The sequence below is a fragment of the Mustela erminea genome, chromosome 11, assembly GCF_009829155.1.
Source record: "Mustela erminea isolate mMusErm1 chromosome 11, mMusErm1.Pri, whole genome shotgun sequence".
Classification (NCBI taxonomy): Eukaryota; Metazoa; Chordata; class Mammalia; order Carnivora; family Mustelidae; genus Mustela; species Mustela erminea.
This window is the reverse complement of record NC_045624.1, coordinates 26,322,351-26,343,089: the sequence shown is the minus strand read 5'-3', so window position 1 is coordinate 26,343,089 and position 20,739 is coordinate 26,322,351. Positions and strand designations below refer to the sequence as shown.

At 40.2% G+C, this 20,739-nt stretch overlaps 1 protein-coding gene across 1 annotated transcript; it reads right to left on the bottom strand.

The window, feature by feature from the left end:
* Positions 1-499: 499 nt before the first annotated feature.
* GPR37 (G protein-coupled receptor 37) lies at positions 500-20,464 on the bottom strand. The gene is made up of 2 exons (XM_032305370.1): positions 18,740-20,464; positions 500-1,830 (listed from the first exon to the last, which is right to left on the bottom strand). Exons 1-2 carry the CDS (start codon positions 19,763-19,765, stop codon positions 1,012-1,014), a joined length of 1,845 nt encoding a protein of 614 aa, XP_032161261.1. The 5' UTR covers positions 19,766-20,464; the 3' UTR covers positions 500-1,011.
* Positions 20,465-20,739: the final 275 nt, after the last annotated feature.

Sequence of the window (20,739 nt, the reverse complement as noted above, 5' to 3'; positions counted from 1 at the left end):
GTAGTATTTGAATATTCAAGTGTTCTAATCAAAATACACATTTTATTATTCTACTACTGTACTTTCATTCTCTTAAAGAAATTAAGTCACACAGACTTAACCAAGTTTGTTTTTTAAAAGGAGAAAAGCTAGAATTCAGAGTTCTTCAAAGGTCAATGTTCAGAGGAAATTAGATGACAAGTGCATGGTGTTTTTGTCCTTGATTCTGCTTATAATTCGTAATTACTATGGAGCTCTACATGCTAGTTCAGAGATAAATAATAATAACTCTGCTGTCTATTTATTCATATTTTATAAATATTTGGAAGGAATTTTACATCTGTATCTGAATATTAAAAATACAATTTTGTCTGAACATACAATATAGTTTTATATGAATCATGCATATAAAATAGTACTATTAGGAAAGCTGTTTCTGTAACATGGTGATTACCTCCTTAAAGGAAAATAGAATTTTAAAACAATAAGGCTGTTTTTAAATTGTGCGTAGAACCAGTAATTGTGTATTTAAGGCAATTAAGATATTTATTGAATCTTGGTTAAAAGTAGATTCACAATGACATTAAAGAATAACGCATAATTTATTTGGTGCTACTTTGTGAATGCTTCTTAACTACAAATCATCTCACGACACCATATACAATATACTTTCAATCACAACTCAAAATAACCTACAAAATCACATGGCTATAATCAATATACACTGATTATATTTTTAAAAGAAAAAAAGTTAGCAATTAATTAAGTTAAGGTGCAGTAACTTTTTTCAAATAAAATATTAGCACCATACCAGATAAAATGACCTAAAACTATTGGCCTCCTCATATTTCTTAAATAACTAAATATAAACATTTTTTTCAAAGCACAAATATTAATTTGCAGAATCAGTTCTACAGTAGTTAATATTTCTCTCTTTTGATGCATTTTTTTCCCCAGGAGGGAAAAATACAAAGTAAAAACTTTCACAGGATATGAAAATCAAATAAATCTAACCGAACAAAACGTTGTCCTTCAGCAATGAGTTCCAACAGAAGCAAAAGTGGACATTTCCCTGCGTATGGTACTAAAAGGTGAGAGTTCAAGTTCTGTGGTATATTCGTTGTCATTGTCATCGCTGGTTACTGTTGAGGACTTCTGAATGCACTCTTCACAGCAACAGCAACAGCATTCCATAAAGGCCCGACTGAAGGGTTTGCAAAGACAGAAAAGGAGGACAGGGGTGACACAGGACTTAAAGAACAAAAGGAACTGGCTGATGATATAGAGCAAGTCCATTGTCTGCTGAGAAACCCCTGTGGCCATGTAGGCAGTAACAATGTTGCAGATATTTTCAGGAATAATGCAAAATCCATATAAAATGGTCAGAGCCACTACTGTACAGTTCATCTGGCTTTCCAGCTGAATCTGTCGTTTATTCCCTCGGGTACAGGCTTTCTCTGCTTTGCGGATCTTCCTTGCAGTCACCAAAGAGCAGGTGATGGTGAAAAGTGTGGGCAAACAGAAGTAACAGCCAAAGTACCACCAGAGTCTTGCACTATCATAGGTAAGGGCTAGAACGTAGATGGTGTCTGGTAAATCTGCAGAGACCTTGATAACACAGCGTTCTGCAGGAGCTCGGCCACTAAACCCCAAATCCTCCTTGCTCAGCTGGCGGAGAACAACTTCTGGAAGCGCTAACAGTAGGGCACCAACCCATATAACAGCAAGCTTGGCTGTTGTCGAAGAACAGTTCTCGATCATTTCATAGTACATCTGCACGTTGGTGGCTGCCCGGAACCGGTCTATACACAGAGCACATAAGGTGAAGGTAGTAACTCCAAGGGAAGCAACCTGTGGGAGGAACACGGAACACATTTATTCTGGGTGATCTCTGAAAGAGCATAACACGAGGCAGTAAATACAGATCAGCAAAACAGAAAAGAAAAAAAAAAAAAAAAGAACAATTTCCTGGAATGAAGCATCGGTAATTGGGTTGGTGACTCTAGCTGAATTATTATGAAGATAAAAATAGAAGGGAGGGAAAAAAAGAAATGTAGTGGTCCAAGAGTCACGGAGTCAAAAAATTTTACAGTTGGGAGGACCCATAAGGATCAGCTAGTCCAATACCATTTTATTTTATTTTTATTTTATTTTTTAAGATTTTATTTATTTATTTGACAGAGATCACACGTAGGCAGAGAGGCAGGCAGAGAGAGAGGAAGGGAAGCAGGCTCCCCACTGAACAGAGAGCCCAATGTGGGACTCGATCCCAGGACCCTGGGATCATGACCTGAGCGGAAGGCAGAGGCTTTAACCCACTGAGCCACCCAGACGCCCCCCCATTTTATTTTAGAAAAGAACACAGACACTCCAATAATTTCAGTCACCACGAAAATGCCTGCCACCAGAAGGTCCAGATAAGGAGTAAGGACAGTTGAGTGTATCCCATTTTCATTACTGAAAAGGCTGGTCATGTCTTCCAGTGTGTGGGTCAATAGCATGCCCCCCACACAGGAAACCTTCAAAACCTTATTATTTCCAACAAATCAGATGAGTAAAGATCTCCAATTTCTCCTAAATGCAAAATAAAATGTTTTGATATTATTTTCAAATGCATGCACTTATGGAAAGCAAAAAAAGGAAATTCTCCAGGAGTCAAAATCAATGAAAAAACAAATGCCAAACAGGTCCTGGACCCTCCCCAGCCCCCCGCCATGTTGCATGCTTGCCCTAGGGACATCTGCCAACCTTGATGAGAGTTTCAAGATGGTTTTAGTTAGATGATGGGGCAGGTGCCCAAGTACACATAGGTAGGAAAATAAATCTAGAGCCAGTGTACATGAGATTTAGTCAAAGATTCCTTTATGAATTGGGAACTTCCTGAATAGTGACATCTTCATGGGTATAAAGAGAAAAAATAGAGGGACATAGTAGAGAAACTTGTCTGAATTATATGATTTGGATCTAGGTGAACTGGAGATAAAAAAAAGAAGAGCAAATTCTAACCAGGAGACCAAATTTACACTGGCCTAAGGCCAAAATTCACACCATCTATGTGGCTAAAAAAAAAAAAAAAAAATTATAATTTTAAATTGTCCCAGGCACCTGGTAGAAGAAAACACAAAACCTCTCTGGAAGAATGCACTTTAAAACCAGGTCTCAGAAATCCACAGACAAAATTTGAGGAAGCATGGATTCACAATTAAAAATCACAATATGCAAGAGACAATCCATCACTATGAACTTATGTTGCCAAAAGAAGCAAGTTACAGGATCAGGAAGGCATAAAATAAGTACATTTATCATGAAATAAATACACTAATCAAATTTAAGGTTATATGAGATACTGAAAGAATGTCAAAAGATAGGAGATATAAAAAATAACCATGAAAATATGCAAAAAGGAGTCAGATACAAGGTCTAGATGTACTAGCCATAGGAAAATTTCAGATCAGGAAACTCTTTGATGCTGACCACATAGAGCACTGTATCCAAACTCTTATATGCATATGGCCCAGACAGCTAAATAAATCAACAACTAAAAGTTAAGAGCCAAAAATATGTACATATTTTTTCACAGAGAATATAATTGCATATTCCTAATGTAAATATACTATCATTCAGTAGCCCATAAAATATTTACAAACATTCTACATACTCTCTAATGGATACACAGACATGTATTCAACACAAGTATACATTTAATGTTTTGGCCTCTGGCCCAAGCGCTCTGCTAGATACTGGGGATACAGAACAAGAAACAATTATTTCCCTCAAGGAGGTCATAGTCAACCAAAAGGGGGAAGGTAGTTCTCAAAGTCACAAGATAAACACAGTAATCATCTGGAAGCATCAAATTTACTCAGCTATTTACAGGAAATTGAAGTAATTTAATGTTTAATAAGTGTAGTCATTATATATCTAAATAAAGACAATGAGGGTAGACTGTAAAATGTTCATGAGGATTAAGATGAAACAGGAGACTAAAACTCTAGATGGAAAGGATATTTTGGGGTGTACCCTAGGCTCTTGGGTATGTGCATCTACTCTCCTCTGTCTGCTAGTGGGAATGTTTAAGAAGCACAGCTACAGGTCATGCCTTGGCAAAGGGGCAAGGAAACATATATATAATGCTCTTGTCTTGTTTTTTAGGACTCAAAGGGATCATGCTGAATAAAGGAAAACCATTTGTCATAACAATTTTGACACTCAACACATTAGTTGTTTATCTCCTACACTCAAGCTGTCACTCTTCCCAGAATGATGGCAACTTGCCTCGCGAATTCTATGAGAGTTCCAATGTCAAATGTTCTCCCCTTTTTTACACGCTAAACATTAGTCAGTGTCTACGGGTTCCACCACAGAAAATAAGAACATTGCACCCATGCCCTGACTATACTCATAACTCTTAGTGGAGACGGTCTGAAAATGAGATATAATGAGGGCTTAAGTGAATGAAAAGCAAAAATGAAGAAGAAGCATGACTCACAATCTAGATCAGGGCAGATCAAGACAACATGGTTGAGCTGATAACCATGATTCTTGTACAAAATCTTGAGGAAAGTTTCCCATAAATACCAGTGTAAGAAATATCCATCCAGTATGACTGCCATAAAAAGTCACCTCTCCATACATCTCTTTATTTTTTTAAGATTTTTATTTATTTATTTGACAGAGAGAGACAGCATGAGTGAAGAGGAGCGGCAGAGGGAGAAGGAGAAGCAGACTCCGCACTGAGCAGGGAGCCCTATAGAGGGCTCAATCCCAGGACCCTGGAGTCATGACCTGAACTGAAGGCAGATGCTTACCTGACTGAACCTCCCAAGCAACCTCCATATGACTTTTTCAAATTAGCTTTGAAATTAATGAATTGTTCACCTTGATAGAAATTTATTTTGCCTCTATGCCAGAGATTCAAAATAATTCTAAAATTGAGGTCCACACTATGCAGCTGTCTTAAGATCAGATTATTACTTTCTTAATGTCAGTAATTGCCACACTTTGCATGGAAATCTGAGGACTGGCTGTTTTCTAAAGGTCTGCATCAAAAGTATTATTTAGAAATTGCAGTATTTTATGTTTTTGAAACTTCACATTTATATACTTTTCAAATATTTTGATTCATTCCTCTATAAAAATGTAAAACAAAACCAAAAAATCCTCAAACTATCAAATGTACACAAATCCTCAGCAAGGTTTTCTGTGCCGTCTTCACTAACGCAAATCTTCATGCACATCTCTCTGTCAACCACATATCCAGAGTCAGTCCACAAATAACAAAGCTATAGAGCTTTATGCTGTGCATTCGCTCTTAAAATTATGAATAACATTTCTACTGAAACAATAGCTTGGTAAGACAAAAATACCAGCGAGTCTGATGAGAGACAATCTCTTAGAGGCTTGGTACATCCATTTCTTGGTAGTTTTCGATCATTATTTACAAAGAACACGCAACACTCAAGAGATAGCATTTTCTCCCTGATTACGCTCCTTATTTTTAAACACAGAGTTTTAAAATCTGGACCAGGGGCATCCAGGTGGTTCAGTTGGTTAAGTGTCTACCTTTGGCTCAGGTCATGATCCTGGGGTCCTAGGATCTAGCCCACATTGGGCTCTCTGCTAAGGGGGGATTCTGCTTCTCTCTCTGTCCCTCCTCCTGCTCTCTTTCTCTCAAATAAATAATAATCATAAATAAAATAAAATCTTAGAAAAAAAATCTGGACCAATTATCATAAGAGCTAGCATTTATACACCTAACTCCCAGTCTGTTACAAAGCATTTCATGAGAAGGAATAACCAATGAATGTGGGTGGACATGTATTAAGACGCGTGTGTTACATTGCCTCTCCTTAGATATTTATAAACTGTGTTGCATATCCACTTTCAATTAGAAGATGTTTGCTGCTTCAAAAAGCAAAAAATGTTTTCTAGGTTCAATATATATTTCATTGCACATGACAACAAAAGCCAGGGCAAATTTTAAGCAACATTTACAGGTGCTCCAACTTTCACTTAGGAATTCTACCCTGTACTTTATATGAAGAGGCTTAGTTCTTCAGCCATATTCCCAAAAGCTTTTGGACTGAGCACCAAATGTGTTTGAAAGAACATGTTTGATCTGTCGTCCTCTTGACGCATCATTGATTGAGGGAAGCTTCCCAGGTTTCATACACACATTGCAGGAGGCTCCTGGACCCAGCTTCCTGTTGTCAAATCATACTTCTCTCTGGTGGTGTTCTCCTCAGCGAGGAACCGGCTGACGCAGGAAGGTCACAAGAGCTAGGGCCTCTGAGGAAAAATGCTGCCCCCAATGCAGATAACGCTTACTACATTGTTGCCAACAGCAACCACAGCCCAAAGGCCAGTCCTAGATATTTCCTCCCTCCTGCTGCCACCGCCTGCAGTGCTATTACTTCAGATAGTTTTCTGCAAATTCACTTCTGCACATGATTTTATGATGTGAAAGAGCAAGAAAGGTACAAAGCTCCTGCTTAGTACTTTCCCAAATTATTTATAGAAGGTTTTAAACCTTTATAAAGAATCAACCTCAGAAATTAATTGATAAAACTCATCTGGATCTTGGGTATGGGCTAATTTCTGCTTTTTCTGACATAAAATCTACCCATGCAATTAAAATTGCTCAACGTTGGGGTAACATGAGAAGCTTTCAATCACAATTTTTAACTCTATTTGTTTACTTACAGCTCATTGGAAATTCTACCCAGATGAATGGGGCAATTATATGCAATTATAAAACTATGTCATAAATGCTGGATCTTCTGCATTTAATGACCATATCTAATTGCTAAAATTCAATGTCACGAAGAAATTTGCTCTTGGGAGTAAATCTAGTAAGGGGTAGTTTTTTGGATGCAACATCCGGAGACATGGAATGAGTAAGATGCAGTCTCCTATTAATTAAACTGCAGTGGGAGAAGTAATTAACGTCCACAAAAACAGAACTATAAACACTTCTCTAACAGACAAGACTATTAATTTTGAGAATCAAGATCAAAGGAAAGCTGGAAGCAGAACTTCTTAACTATTTGGGGAAGAGAGATATAGAGCATTTTGAGGGTGTTGGCATCAAAATACACAAGCCAAGAGAATAAAAATAAACAACTCTAAAATCCTTCTTTCATACCCCAATGTCCTGCGTATCCCTGTATCCCAGAGGAACAATGCTGCGGCGCCTTCAGCACCGACCCAGTCAACATCCAGAGCGGTGAGGCTGCTGGCCACTGCAGCCACCTGTAGCATGGTGTCCAGGCATGGGACAGACACAGAGTCCCGACCTGAGTACTCAGATGGGAAAGCAGCAGCTGCGGTGCCAAAGTATTCTTCCCACTGTCCAAATTCTACTTCAATATGAACATCAGGCCATGAGAAAACCTGGGCCACCATATTCACTTTGTACTACATTAAATTCCTGTTCACTCAAAATGATAGGAGGAAAGCACACACTGAACGCTTTATGGAAAACCGTAAGTAAGGATCTTGGCAGGAAGACCCTGAGCTATGTTTTAGTTGTTGCTCCATTTCTCAGAAGCTTACTGAAGACAGATAAACAAGAAATTTTTTTTTAAGTTTTATATTTTTTTGTTTTTTAGAGAGAGACGGAAAGAGAGAGAAAGAGATAGTGGGAGAGGGGCAGAGGGAAAGGGAGAGAGACAATCTCAAGCAGGCTCCATGCCCCTCGTGGAGCCCAGGGCAGGGCTGGATCTCATGACTCTGAGATCACGACCTGAGCCAAAATCAAGAGTTGGACGCTTAGCTGACTGAGTCCCCTAGGCGCCCCATAAGAAACCACTTTCAATAAGAGTAAGCTATGAAGGTACAACTCTTACCAAACAAATAGTATCTTTTGCTAAATTTTTGATATAAATCAGTGGTAACAATGATGGGGGGAAAAAGACCAATGTACTTCCAAGCAAAATTTCTTTCATATGAAATTGAGTCAACATGCTTCAATACAGCGATGGGACTAGAATACACTTTATAAAATAGGGAAATTTCTAACCAAAGTCATGACAACTATACTACAGCTTAACTTATATTTTACCTCAAAAAGATGTTTAAGCACATCTATTTCTGTGCTGTCCTTTGTATACAAGTAACTCACAAAACAAGGGCATTATTGTTAAGAAAACCCATTCATTTGGACCATGAATGATAATCTATTGTAAGTGTGTGGTTACAGGCCTAACAATCAGTCAGGAAAAAAAAGCAGGAGGAGCACAGGGTAGAGTTTCCTTTGAAACTCTAAATGGCTTGAGTTTGTATGCCCTTGGCTTCCTCTCGCATTTTCCATAATCCTTATCCTTGCAGCACTGCAGGGCAACTTCTCCAGCAAAGACACTTCTTTGATCACCAGTGGGGAGAGCGCGTTTATCAGAGCCTCTGCTGTGAATAAGATGGTCTCTATCAAAAGGACTTCATTTCAGAATGCATGCGAGTCATGATACTAGGGTAGGAATACACTTCCATTAGTGTTTCCAAACCAAAACAGAGCCAGTGGAAGAGATCTGCCTCACCCCTTACAACCATGCATGGATGTCCAAAATGAAATAAAGCCCTTTACAGCTACTCTTCCACAGTCAAAGAGAAGGCGTCTTCCCTTTTTCAAAATTCGATTTAATATGACACACCCACATATCATATATATCCATTTATTTCAATGATACCCAACGTATTTTGTCTATACTTGACACTCAATGTCATGGAAATATTCGAAGGCACCAGCTGTCCTTGTAGTCTCGCTCTCCACCTTCCGCCCTCTTGCTTAAGCTCGGTAACATGCTCTTCCTTATCTCAAGAACAAGTGAGACTATTTAAAAGCTGACATACCATCTCCAAGCTTGTATTGATTTTATAAGTCTTTCTTTACTTTTATAGTCCCACCTTGACATAAAGTTTCCTACCAATTGTGACATCTGAACTGCAGCACAATATATTTCTTTTGGAGAAAAAAAAAAATTACAACTTGTCTAAAACATTATAATTTGGTTGTAAATATGTCAATGCTCATTAGTATAAAAAATACCAATGAAGCAAGATTAACATCATTGGACCTAAGAGGGAAGGAATCTATTGAAATCAACAGATCTTAAGGAATCTATTTAATCTCAATAACAGTATTTATCCCATGCCCATTGTCCTTGGTATTACTGTGATGTTTCTAATCAATCTTAAAGTGACCTGGAATTTCTGCTATTCACCTAGAGGTTCTGATGAGTTTGCAAAGAAGAGTGATAAATTTTCACCAGTTTTCCTTTGTTCTTAATGACTTTAGTCTGCACGACAGTAAACCTAAACTAAAAGCACATTCCTCATCCATCTGTGGTTGGGTAATTATGATTTGAATGACACCAAGAAATAATATTTTAAGACAAAATTTCTCTGCTCTTAATCAAAATTCCACCCTTGGTAGTCTATTAAGGAAGTAATAAGAAAATTAATTCTTATTCTTAATTATTCTTATTATGAAAAATAAAATTCTTCCTTCAACCCTCCTATAAAAGGCACGTATCTCTAAATCTCAAAGCTTGCTGTGAGTTAACAGAGGTTTTTCTCAAAAAGGAGAGATTTGAACCCAGGCGAAGACAATGAAGAAGGAGAAAAGGCGCTGGGGGTGGGGGGTGCTGAACAGAAACTAAAAAATGGCCTGGGACACAGTCATGGACCTAATGAAAATGACTCATTCCAGTCCTGGATCAAATCACTGACCTTGGCCTCGTTAATGCTATAACCACTCAAGCGTGCTGACAAATAACATTAAAAACTATCATAAATTCACAAACCAAAAGTATTCTGTCTCAGGAACAAGCCTGGCAGTGTAATTATATCCTGTGTTTTATAGAAGTTTTATGGAAAGTATGTATACCTACTTTTCAAATAGACCTATATCTGAGATTGCAGCAACCCCATTCTCCATTCTACCTTGAAATTTTAGATGAGATCATCTCCTCTGGCACGAAGAATATCATTCTAATTAGGATACTTAAGAGTTAGTCTTGGCAACAAGGTTGAGTTAATTACTGGACTTAGGCAGGTCAATTCTTGGGAAGTAAGAGGACCAGAGAGTCCCCAGAGGGAGGGAGCAGGAGTGCAACACCAGAGACAAATCTCACCAGAGAGCAGCCTGCCCCTCCCTTTCTGCACGTAGTCCACACCCCAGACACAGATCCCTGGGCTTCCAATGTGACATTGTTAAATCTAGTAAAGAGCTAGTAAAGGTGGAAACATTCTGTCAAGATCCATGTAGTGTAAGGGTAAAAGGCAAGGTAGATAGACCTTCACCTACTCAGCCTGGAAATCATAAATCCAAATCTATTTTGCTTTCCCAGACATACTTGCATCCTTTTTGCTGTTGAAGGATGCTTTGTTGATATAACCAGATACCTTGGCAGTTCTCGGGAACTCAGGATAAGTCCTCACTCTGATTTTGTACTTGAAATATTAATCCAATTTTGAGAAAGTCCATTGTTTATGCTTCCCTTTCTATAACAGGGTTAAGATATCCATAACCCACTGAGCCACCCAGGCACCCGGGTTAAGATATCCATAATAGGGTTTAACCTATCTCCCATTTCAGCCTTTCTTCCTAGGTTCTCTAAGATCAAATTAATTTTTTTAAAGATCTTATTTATTTATTTGAGAGAGAGAGAGAGCGAGAGCGAGAGAGCGTGTGTGCAAAAGCAGGGCAGACGGAGAGGGAGAAGCTGGCTTCCTACTTATTAGAGAGCCCAATGGGGGACTCAATCCCAGGACTCAAGGCAAAGGCAGACACCTGACTGACTGAGTTACCCAGGCACCCCTCTAAGGTCAAATTAAATAATAGGTACATTTTTGAGATTTTCAGAAGAATAGGACTCAAATGTACTATTTTAACACTGTTAGATGAACCATTCATTTAAGTAAAATTTTAAAATTTGACTTATGTAATTCTTTATGGCTAATAAGGACTAATAATTCCAAAGTAGAGACGGTCATCATAGGCATTGTATTCTAAATAATAATTCAGAATTTTGTGTTCCAAATGAAATTTCTAGGGCTATCCCATCTGCCAATTTATCTTGCCAATGATTTTTTTTAAAGATTTATTTATTTATTTGACAGAGAGAGATCACAAGTAGGCAGAGAGGCAGGCAGAGAGAGAGAGGAGGAATCAGGCTCCCTGCTGAGCAGAGAGCCCGATGCGGGACTCGATCCCAGGACCCTGAGATCATGACCTGAGCTGAAGGCAGTGGCTTAACCCACTGAGCCACCGAGGCGCCCTTGCCAATGATTTTTATGGGCTTCCTATGCCACAAAAGATTGAGAAAACAAGAAAGCAAGAATCAAAAGATTTTTATATTTTTATCTTTTCACCATGGATCTAGGCTGAATAGAATTTATAAAGACTAATATGAATATGAATATGATAGAAAAAGAATTACGAGTGAGCACCATTTTCTCTTGAGGTAAGTACAGTTCCCTTGAAGTGGGCACAGTTTTCCCTAATAAGTACAACTGTGAGCTGACTCATTCCAGGACCCACTCCTGACCTTCCATAACACCTTGTTTTAACCTCTAGTACAGTACTTACTACCCTGTAGAACATTACTTGACTTCTCCATAACTTTAAAAGCAGTAATGCATCTATGTTACTCATCTCTGGAAACTTTCCCTCCTTCATTCCCACTCCTCCTACACCCATCCCTACCTATGATCATATCCAACAGAGTAGAAAAGCTCAATAAATGTTTGATGAATAAATGGATAGTAAATAAACGAATGAACAATGACATACATGGAAAAGGATTATAGAAAATAATGAATTATTCAAACTATTCTTTAATCAGTTATTGGGTGCTGGGGTTTTGCATATAATCCTTCCAAGCTGAATGCCAGCAAGTATCTTTAGAGGGGAAGTAAAAAAAAAATCCATTTCTGTGTGTACTTCACTGACAAGATTTAGAAAAGAATGACATTCTCAGTATAGTCACTAGTTAAGGAAATTATTTAAATTTTACATTTGAATATCATCAAACTTCTCTCTCTTATACAGAACCCAAATTCAGGAAACTTCACCATACACTGTTCAATAAATGGGATTATAAATAAGAACTCATTCTATAACTTTTTAAATCTTTTCTGCAAAAGTCATCGGCTAAATATTTTTGCTTGCATGGGAATGTAGGAAATGATTATAAAGGGATTAACAGGAAGTCATAAAATATTTGTTGAACACCATTCGCATACATCGAGTTTATTTTCCCTGAGAATATTATTAGTGACTTTCAAATTGCTCGTAAAACTGTAAGTTTCCACTTAAAAGTCCATCAGAATATGTAATGGCTAATCCACAACTCAAGTGAATTTACCATCTGTCATGATAAATGTGCTATTACTTGAGTGTAGGGGTTCTAGGGAACTCTGTGTGGCATCACATACCTGGATGGTAAAACATCTTCAGCTTCCAGAACCCTTCCTTTCTTACCTGTCAGTTCTAACTACAATCTAAGGCAATGAAAGAGCCATCTGTTTCACTCAGTTTAAAACCAGCATTTCTAATGCCATTGGAGAATCTGGCTCTTTTCTTCTCAAAACATCGTAGATCTTTCCCAAATCATCCATGGTCCAGAAGCCCTGGTGAGATGCATTCCCTTTATCCATCCTCTACTCTGATGCAGGAATCTTGTATCCCAGTAAAATAAAAGTACAGTTAGGGGCCCCCCAGGTGGCTCAGTTGATTAAGAATAGGACTCTTGTTTTTGGCTCGGGTCATGATCTCTGGGTTGTGAGATTGAGCCCCGCCTCGGGCTCTGTGCTGGGTGTGGAGCCTGCTTAAGATTCTCTCCCTCCCCTTTTCCCCCCCTCCCTCATTCAAAACTTCCAATTAATGTCCAAATAGAAATAAATATTTAGTGGTGGATCTGAATCAGATGATACACTGACTGACTGGCTTTCATCAAGTAATGAGCAAAGATGGGTTCCAGTTGCCACATTTAGTGCCTGAATCATTTGGCTTTAATCCTTTGTAAGATTCTTAAAGGCATGGTGTGATAGGGAACTCCTATGCAAGTCTCCGATTGCAGTCCACACCCAGACTCCATATATATCCATCTCTCTCCCTCCCTCTCCCTTACCCCTCTCTTTTCACATGTAACTATCACTTTGTGTATAGTTCTGTTTGGTTTTGTTTCTTGTTTTCTTTCTGGTGACTATTTGATAAGCCAGTTGAAAATGATGTGTCTATTAGGATGGCCACCATCCACTCAGATTCTCTTCTCTCCTATCCCCTTTTCCTTCCATTCCATCTGCCCTTGATCCTTAAAGGACTTATCACTAGGCTACAAAGGCATCAGAATTCTAGAATAGAAAGAGAGAAGTTATCAACTACAACATTTCCCAGTATGTTTCCATTCATAGCAACATTAAATATGATAAAACTACTTTCTAGCAACAGACCCTGGAAGCTGGCTACTCTCCCCAAGCCTTATGCCAACAAATTGAAATAAAATAAGAGTAATGAATGTAAATTGCAAAGACATGTAATTTCTGCTGAAGAAATGCCTCCTATTTTTCTACACAAACCCAACTCTGCCCAAAATGCCACTATCTCCTTAAGATTATGCTAATACTCAAGCTGTGTGTGGGTGGGGGAAGGAACTATGGAAGAAGAAGAAAAGAAGGCAGAAGGGAAGACAGGAGAGAAAATTGAGAACATATCTGAAGATTAATAAAATTAACTGTGGTGCAGTTACTATGGAAAACAGAACGGAGATTACTAAAAAATTTAAAGGGGTGCGTACATGGCTCAGTTGGTTAAGCATCTGCTTTCTGCAACAGGTCATAATCCCAGGGTCCTGGAATTGACCCCCACATTGGATTCCCTGCTCAGTGGAGAGCCCGCTTCTCCTTTTCCTGCTGTTGCTCCCCCTGCTTGTGCTCCCTCTCTGTCAAATAAATAAATAAATAAAATCTTAAAGCAAATTAAAAATAGAATTATCATATGCTCTAGCAATTTCACTTTTGGATATTTATCTGAAGAACATGAAAACACTAACTTGAAAAGATACACAACTCTATGTTCATTGCAGCATGATTTGCAATAGTCAAGATATGGAAACAACCTAAGTGTCCACTGATGGATGGATGAATGGGTGAAAAAAATGTAGTATATGTACATATGTATGTGTACATATACAGGCACACACACATATATACATACACTGGAATATTATTCAGCCATTAAAAAGAATGAAATCTTGCCTTTGTAATAACATAGACCTCAAGACAAAATTTTGCTAAATGAAATAAATCAGATGCAGAAAGACAAATACCATATGCTCTCACTTATATGTGGAATTAAAAAAAAAAAATGACACACACAACAAAAACCTAAAACAAAAAAACTAAGCTTATAGATACAGAGAAGAGATTGGTATTGATAGAGGCTGGCAGTTCTTGAAGAGTATCAAGATACCAGCTTCCAGTTATAAAATAGGTCATGGGGATGTAATGTACAACATGGTGACTATCGTTGATAATACTGTATTACATATCTGGAAGTTGTTACAAAAGAAAGTAGATTTTAAAAGTATTCATCAGGATGCCTGGATGGCTCAGTGGGTTAAAGCCTCTGCCCTCAGCTTAGGTCATGGTCCCAGGGTCCTGGGATCAAGTCCCACATTGGGCTCTCTGCTCTGTGGGGAGCCTGCTTCTTCCTCTCTCTCTCTCTGCCTACCTCTCTGCCTACTTGTGATCTCGCTCTCAAATAAATAAATAAAAGCTTAAAAAAATAAAATAAATAAAAAAATAAAACTTTTCGTCATAAGAAAAAATAATGTTGTAACTATGTAAGTTGATGGATACTAACTAGAGTTATTGTAGTGATCATTTCACAATTATACAAATATCAAATCATACTATGTCATACACCTAAAACTAATATAAAGTTATATGTCAATGATACCTTAATAGAAAATAAAAATTAATTGTGAATAAAAGTTTAAAATAACTAAGAAGTATTAAAAATAAAAACTGGAGGGCGCCTGGGTGGCTCAGTGGGTTAAGCCGCTGCCTTAGGCTCAGGTCATGATCTCAGGGTCCTGGGATCGAGTCCCGCGTCGGACTCTCTGCTCAGCAGGGAGCCTGCTTCCTCCTCTCTCTCTCTGCCTGCCTCTCTGCCTAATTGTGATCTGTCTCTGTCAAATAAATAAATAAAATATTTAAAATAAATAAATAAATAAATAAATAAATAGATAAAAACTGGAAAAGATGAAACAGATTATTATCAGAAAGGTAAATCATACATTATACATCAGTAATAAGATGTGTGGTTATAAAAAAAAAGCCAACAAATAAATATAAGTAAAAAGTGAAGAGAAGGTAAAATCTAGATCTAAGAGGAGATAAAATGTCAAATAATTTTCAGAAGTCTTTGGTAAAGAAGAAAAAGATTTGGGGGGGGAGATTTTTTAGAAAGTTTTTATTTGCAGTTTCTTTTACCAGTCTAAAACACTTTGTGATTTAAGAATATAAAAATATAACCTACATAGCTTAATTTCATCACTAAAATAATCACCTTTGACACATTAAAAAGTGCAATTGGCTCAGATGATTGCAGTTTTTAAAAATTTAGTGAGTTACCAACTCTGGAACTTACTGTTGATTTATGAGAAGTAAGATGAAACTTAAGAATATAAAAAGTTATAAGTTTCATCATATAGCAAATGATGATAACTGGGCTTATTTCTTCTCTACCCATTGGATATAAAAATCTTTTTTAAAAGATGGCAAGGAGCAGACATAAAAAGAGAACACTAATTGGACATTCTTGCCACATAGATGTTTATCTAATAAGCAAACTTGAGTTGAGGGTCGGGCTGCCACTGACCAGGTGTAAGTACTTAGGATGATCATTTCTCTTCTCTGGGCCTCATGTTTCATCTTTAAGATCAGGGGGTTGGATCAGAGTGCCACCTGGTTCTAATTTAACCTGAGAATTCAAAAGCCACTGGGGTGTAGCCCACGGCTCCTGACCCAGATTGCCCCCCCACAAATTCCTTCAGGTATAAAATGTTGATTCCCCTCCCCCCCCAAGTGGTAGGACTCTTGGTGGCCGGTGGCTCTCAGGTGCATCCCTCTCTAGGAATTGCCCTTCAGAGACATCCACCCAGATCAAGGTTATGGCCTCTTCCTGGAAGCAACTTCGATCCAGTGACTGATCCCTCAGGAGACATAAAGGCTGTCTTGCCTCAGTTCAGGACATGCGACAAGGCCCTCCAGCCAGGGACCTCCTATGGTGTCAGCGGAGGACTCTGGCATCTGGATCACAGTTTGACTTCTCCCTCTGCCCACTCCTGCCTCCTTCATTCCCTACTAGGTGTTGAAGATGAGCACATGTCCCAGTAAAGTTCCTGCAAACCAAACGTCCACATTTGGGTCTGTTCTTTGGGGAACAGGATATGGAACAGTCACTAAATCTCTCTTCTGTGAAAATAACCTGCCTCCTAGAGGCAGAAATGTTTGACTTTGAAATTTGGATTGTATTTCCTGTTCTCATCATCAGGAATTACAGAACTGATACTACTATCCAATAATTATTTCCACAAAACATACTAATGCATTACAAAATTATTTCAGAAGAAGAGGACAGAAATGTAGAAACACTACATCTTAAGATTTTCATTCATTACTTTAACAGTAAAAATGCATATTACAGTCTAATTTTTAAAGAAAAAATTAGTAATTTTTTTTTCTAACCTTTGCTTCTCTGAGCAAAATAAAGTGTAGTACTAATAACTAAAATAAAAAGCAGGGCTATAAAGAAGGGGGGAAATGCAGAGGGAAAAATAACAATAGTTGTTTTAATAATAAGAAAGGTAAAAAAAAATCTTAAGGAGCAGAGAATTAAATTTAAAAGTGAAATAAAAATGAAAACATACATTTTAAAAAATCCTCAGAGTTAGAGAGAAAGAAAATTAAAAGACATACATGATAAATACCATCACTCAAAGCACTTAAGTCTCATAAACTAACCAAAGTTTTTATATTCTTTTCAGAATTTGGATGGATTCCTTTCTTTCAAAGTCTTTTTTTTTTTTTCTTTAAGAAATGGGTAATCTTTTTTTTTTTCCTTTCCCCAGGCTTTTTTGTTTTTGTTTTTTCCTCTTTACATTGTTTTTTCCTCAACTGTATAAAGGCTTCATCATGCCCAGTACATTTTGGACAAGACACTACACTTCTCTGTTACTGGGGGTAACTCTCCTGTTCACCCTGTAGTTTACTTTTATCTCATTCTTGCATTTGTCAATTTCTTCTGCATTATTCCAGCAAACAATAAAGAAATCTTAAACCTTGACCTTGAAAAGGCAATTGATAGACATTTCTCCTACATAAATTCAGCTACCTCCCCTACAATTCAAAAACAAATTGTCTACCCAATAAATTAGATATTTCAGAGCTACTTGGAGCCTGGCAACAAGAGAAACCCTAGGTCTTGGTAAAGTAGCAACAGCTGATTTAGTCAGCATGGAATGATTCTGCATCTGATCCCTGCCAGGATAACAGAGGGTCTTATTTACTGTCTCTTCCCTTGATTCTTCTAAGTAGGTACTGTTTTCTGTTTACTTATCCCCTAGCTTTAGGCCCTGGAACAATGTTGAACATAGTGTCACTGGCTCTGGTGCCAGACAGGATCAGGGGCTCTGGAATATTTACAGTTTCCCTTCTTCTGCTTCCATAAATGAAATGGGCAGTCTGAATGGAGGAAATCAAGGGCCAGCTGGCTACAAACACAACTGGCAACAAAGCACTTGGGATCCTTCCAAGAGCTGGTGTTTAAAGAGAGGCCATTTAAAGAGCAAATTCCAACTACCATAATAACGGTTCAGGACACTAGCTATAAGATGAAACAATAAAATTTTACTCAGCAATATTTCTGTTTCCAAAGTTTAGAACCTATTATATCCTCCCTTCTTTTTAAGAAAATTTTCTAGTCTTAGTCAATCCTTAAAAGACCAATCCATTACATCTTAACAAATGACAAGTATATATTATATACTTTGAGAATGTATATATATGAATTCTGTGCCACAATGGCCAAAGAGTTATTTTTGCTTAAGCTCATTCCTATAAAATCAATAAAACTGTTAAGAAATTGAGAAGGAAAAGGAGAGAAATAAGAAATGACATAAGAATTTAGATGGAATGGCATGGCTGACAGCCAAAGAACACTTAAACTAATTTGGGAGGTTATTAATATATCATGAAGCCAATTGACAAAGGCAGATTTCCTTTGTTAAATAAAAAAATATTTCCATTCTGGCATTTAAGAAAGATTCAATAATCTTCATGGGGAAAAAGCATGTTGGAGTACTACTCAATAAACAATACATGGTTTTTTGTTGTTGTTGCTGAGTCCTGGTAATGACAACCATAGACTGGCTATTTATTAACCCTAGAATCTCTGATAGGTGCCAAATCAGAAATATGTATGAATGCCATATTCAGCGAGAGAAATTTAAAATGTAAATAATTCTATACATGATGAGACCATAATCATTTCACAATCCAGGAGCAGATGAGTTTGAAGGTGAGCCAACCAAGCTGCCTCTCTTTTTCAAAGATTGAGAAGAGAAATGGAGGAAGGACCCAGAAAAAAAAGTAAAGGGGTTCATCAGCTAGGTATGTGTGAGGCATAGCTGTTCTGATGCTATAAATCCCAGAAACGGGTAAAGCCAGTAGACTGAGACCCTCTGGAGGGCATTACCTCGATATAGGGCACAATCTTGCAAGAGAAGTCCTCCAGCAGCCACTTCTTGGTCAGCTCGTGAAAGATGACGAGCGGAAGACAGAAGAAGATGATGAGAAAGTCCCAGAAGGCCAGGTTGGCCAGGAGGGAATTGGAGATGCTCCGCATGTAGTAGTTGTGACACACGATGCACATCACCGCCAGGTTGCCAATGATGCCAGTCCCGAAGATCACCACAGACAAACACATGACTGCATAGGCTCCGTATGACTCCTGGGTCAGCGGGTAGAACGGGTTCTTGAGTCGCAAGCGCCGGTTGGTGCTGTTCCCCCGGCGAGAACCCCCGCGTTCGTGGACCTCTTCCCCTGAGGACCCATTCTGGGCCAGAGCCCTGCCAGGGGGTGCGATCGTCCGCCCTTCGTGCCCCGACGGTCCATTGACCATCTTGGGTGGGGTGTCGTGGTGGGAACCCTGGAGTTTCCCGCCTCTCCTTGGCCAGTAATAAAGGTCGCTGGCTCCGGGTTCTGTTCTCACACTCTGCTCTTGACTGTGCCCAGAAATTGGAGCGACTCTGGGACCCTTCTCTTCCCCCTCTGAGGTCTGAAGGAAGAGTTGGAGAGCCGGAGGGTTCCCTCTCCCCAAAGTTCCAGGGGGCTCCTGACCCCAGGCACCTCTCCACCTCCAGGCTGCAGACGACCTGGCTGGAGGTCCCGAGGGTTCCGAGGCCCACGCCTCAGCCCCTCTTCCCGCACCTGGGTCACCGCTCCGGGAGGCCCTTAGGTTCCACAAGGGCGCCGCCCGCACCGCTGCCGCCTTCTCCTCCTCCCTGGGCGCACGGGTTAGCAGAAGGTCTTCTGCAGAATTTCCCAGTCCCCACGCGTCCCTGCTGCGACGCTGGCTCAGTGCAGGTGAACAGTTTTCCCCCGGGCAAGTTTCGTTCCTGGGCGATGGAGCGGACGGGAGGGCAGGCGAGGCAGAAACCTTGAGCAGTAGCAGAAGCAGCAGCCGCAAGGTGCGGACAAGAGGCGCGCCCGGGGCCCGCATGGCTCGGTGAGGGCGCACCCTGCAGCCGCGGTTCCTGGTTAGGACCGACACCTGCTGCCTAAGTTGCTGCTGAGAGTTAGACACATGTCACAACTCACCCCCGCCCCGGCAGCGAGGGACGGGAGCTTACGGGGAGGCTGGGGGATGGGTCTTGGGTCACAAACCCTCCCCCTCTACAAGCCTTCCTCTTTTGGCTTTCCGTGCATTTCTCGGCCAAATCCAACCCGAGCGCTGCGTATCCCCAAGGTTCAGAGAGGGAATCGCTGCTCCCGGTGGCTGACCTTGGAAAGTTGCAACAACACCTGACTGTTGATTAATGTTGCGACTGGGAGAAGCCCGGACCAAGCCCCACGTTCCTCCCTGCCTTTGGGTGGTTGCCTTCTTGGTAACAGTTGCTCTGCCTTTTTACACCCTTTCAATACCGCTTTATCCAGTTGCAAACCGAGGTCGCTAAAGGGAGAGAAAAACAAGTTGCCCTTCTTCAGCTGACTGGCAGCCACAATCCCGCTCCCGGCTCGCTGGAAACAGGTAGCCAACAGCCGACGCCGCGCAGATGCGCCACGGAAACTCTTGCCCCGCCTAACCCCAGAGACTTGAGAGGGTACCGCTGCCGAGGAGAAGCGGGATTCCAAACCCGCGGCCACTGTCAAAGTTGCTTCTCCTCCTGCTCAAAGTTGACCAGGGGGCGGCGCGGGCTGCAGGGCGGCGCGTCCTCGCGGACAAGGGAATCGGTGGTGGTGGGGGTGGGGAGGGCGGGCGCTGCTCCTCGGTGGACGGTGCCGGCGGCCGAAGGAGCTGGTGGCGGCGACAGCAGGCGCAACCCGGGCGGAGAGTGTGGTGCCTGGAACCGCCGCGGGCGAGGCGGTGCATGGCCGGAAAGGGGGAGGTGGCCCGGCCTCTCCCCGCCGCTCCAGTCGCTGCGCGCGCGGGCGAGACCCAGCGCTCGGCTCCTTGCTTCCTCCCCCTCCTCTGCC

Coding starts and splice junctions, on each gene's coding strand:
- GPR37 (XM_032305370.1), bottom strand. CDS start 19,765: ATGCGGGCCCCGGGCGCGCCTCTTGTCCGCACCTTGCGGCTGCTGCTT. Junction 1,831..18,739: donor AGATTGTGCCCTATATCGAG/GTAATGCCCTCC, acceptor TTCCTCCCACAG/GTTGCTTCCCTTGGAGTTAC.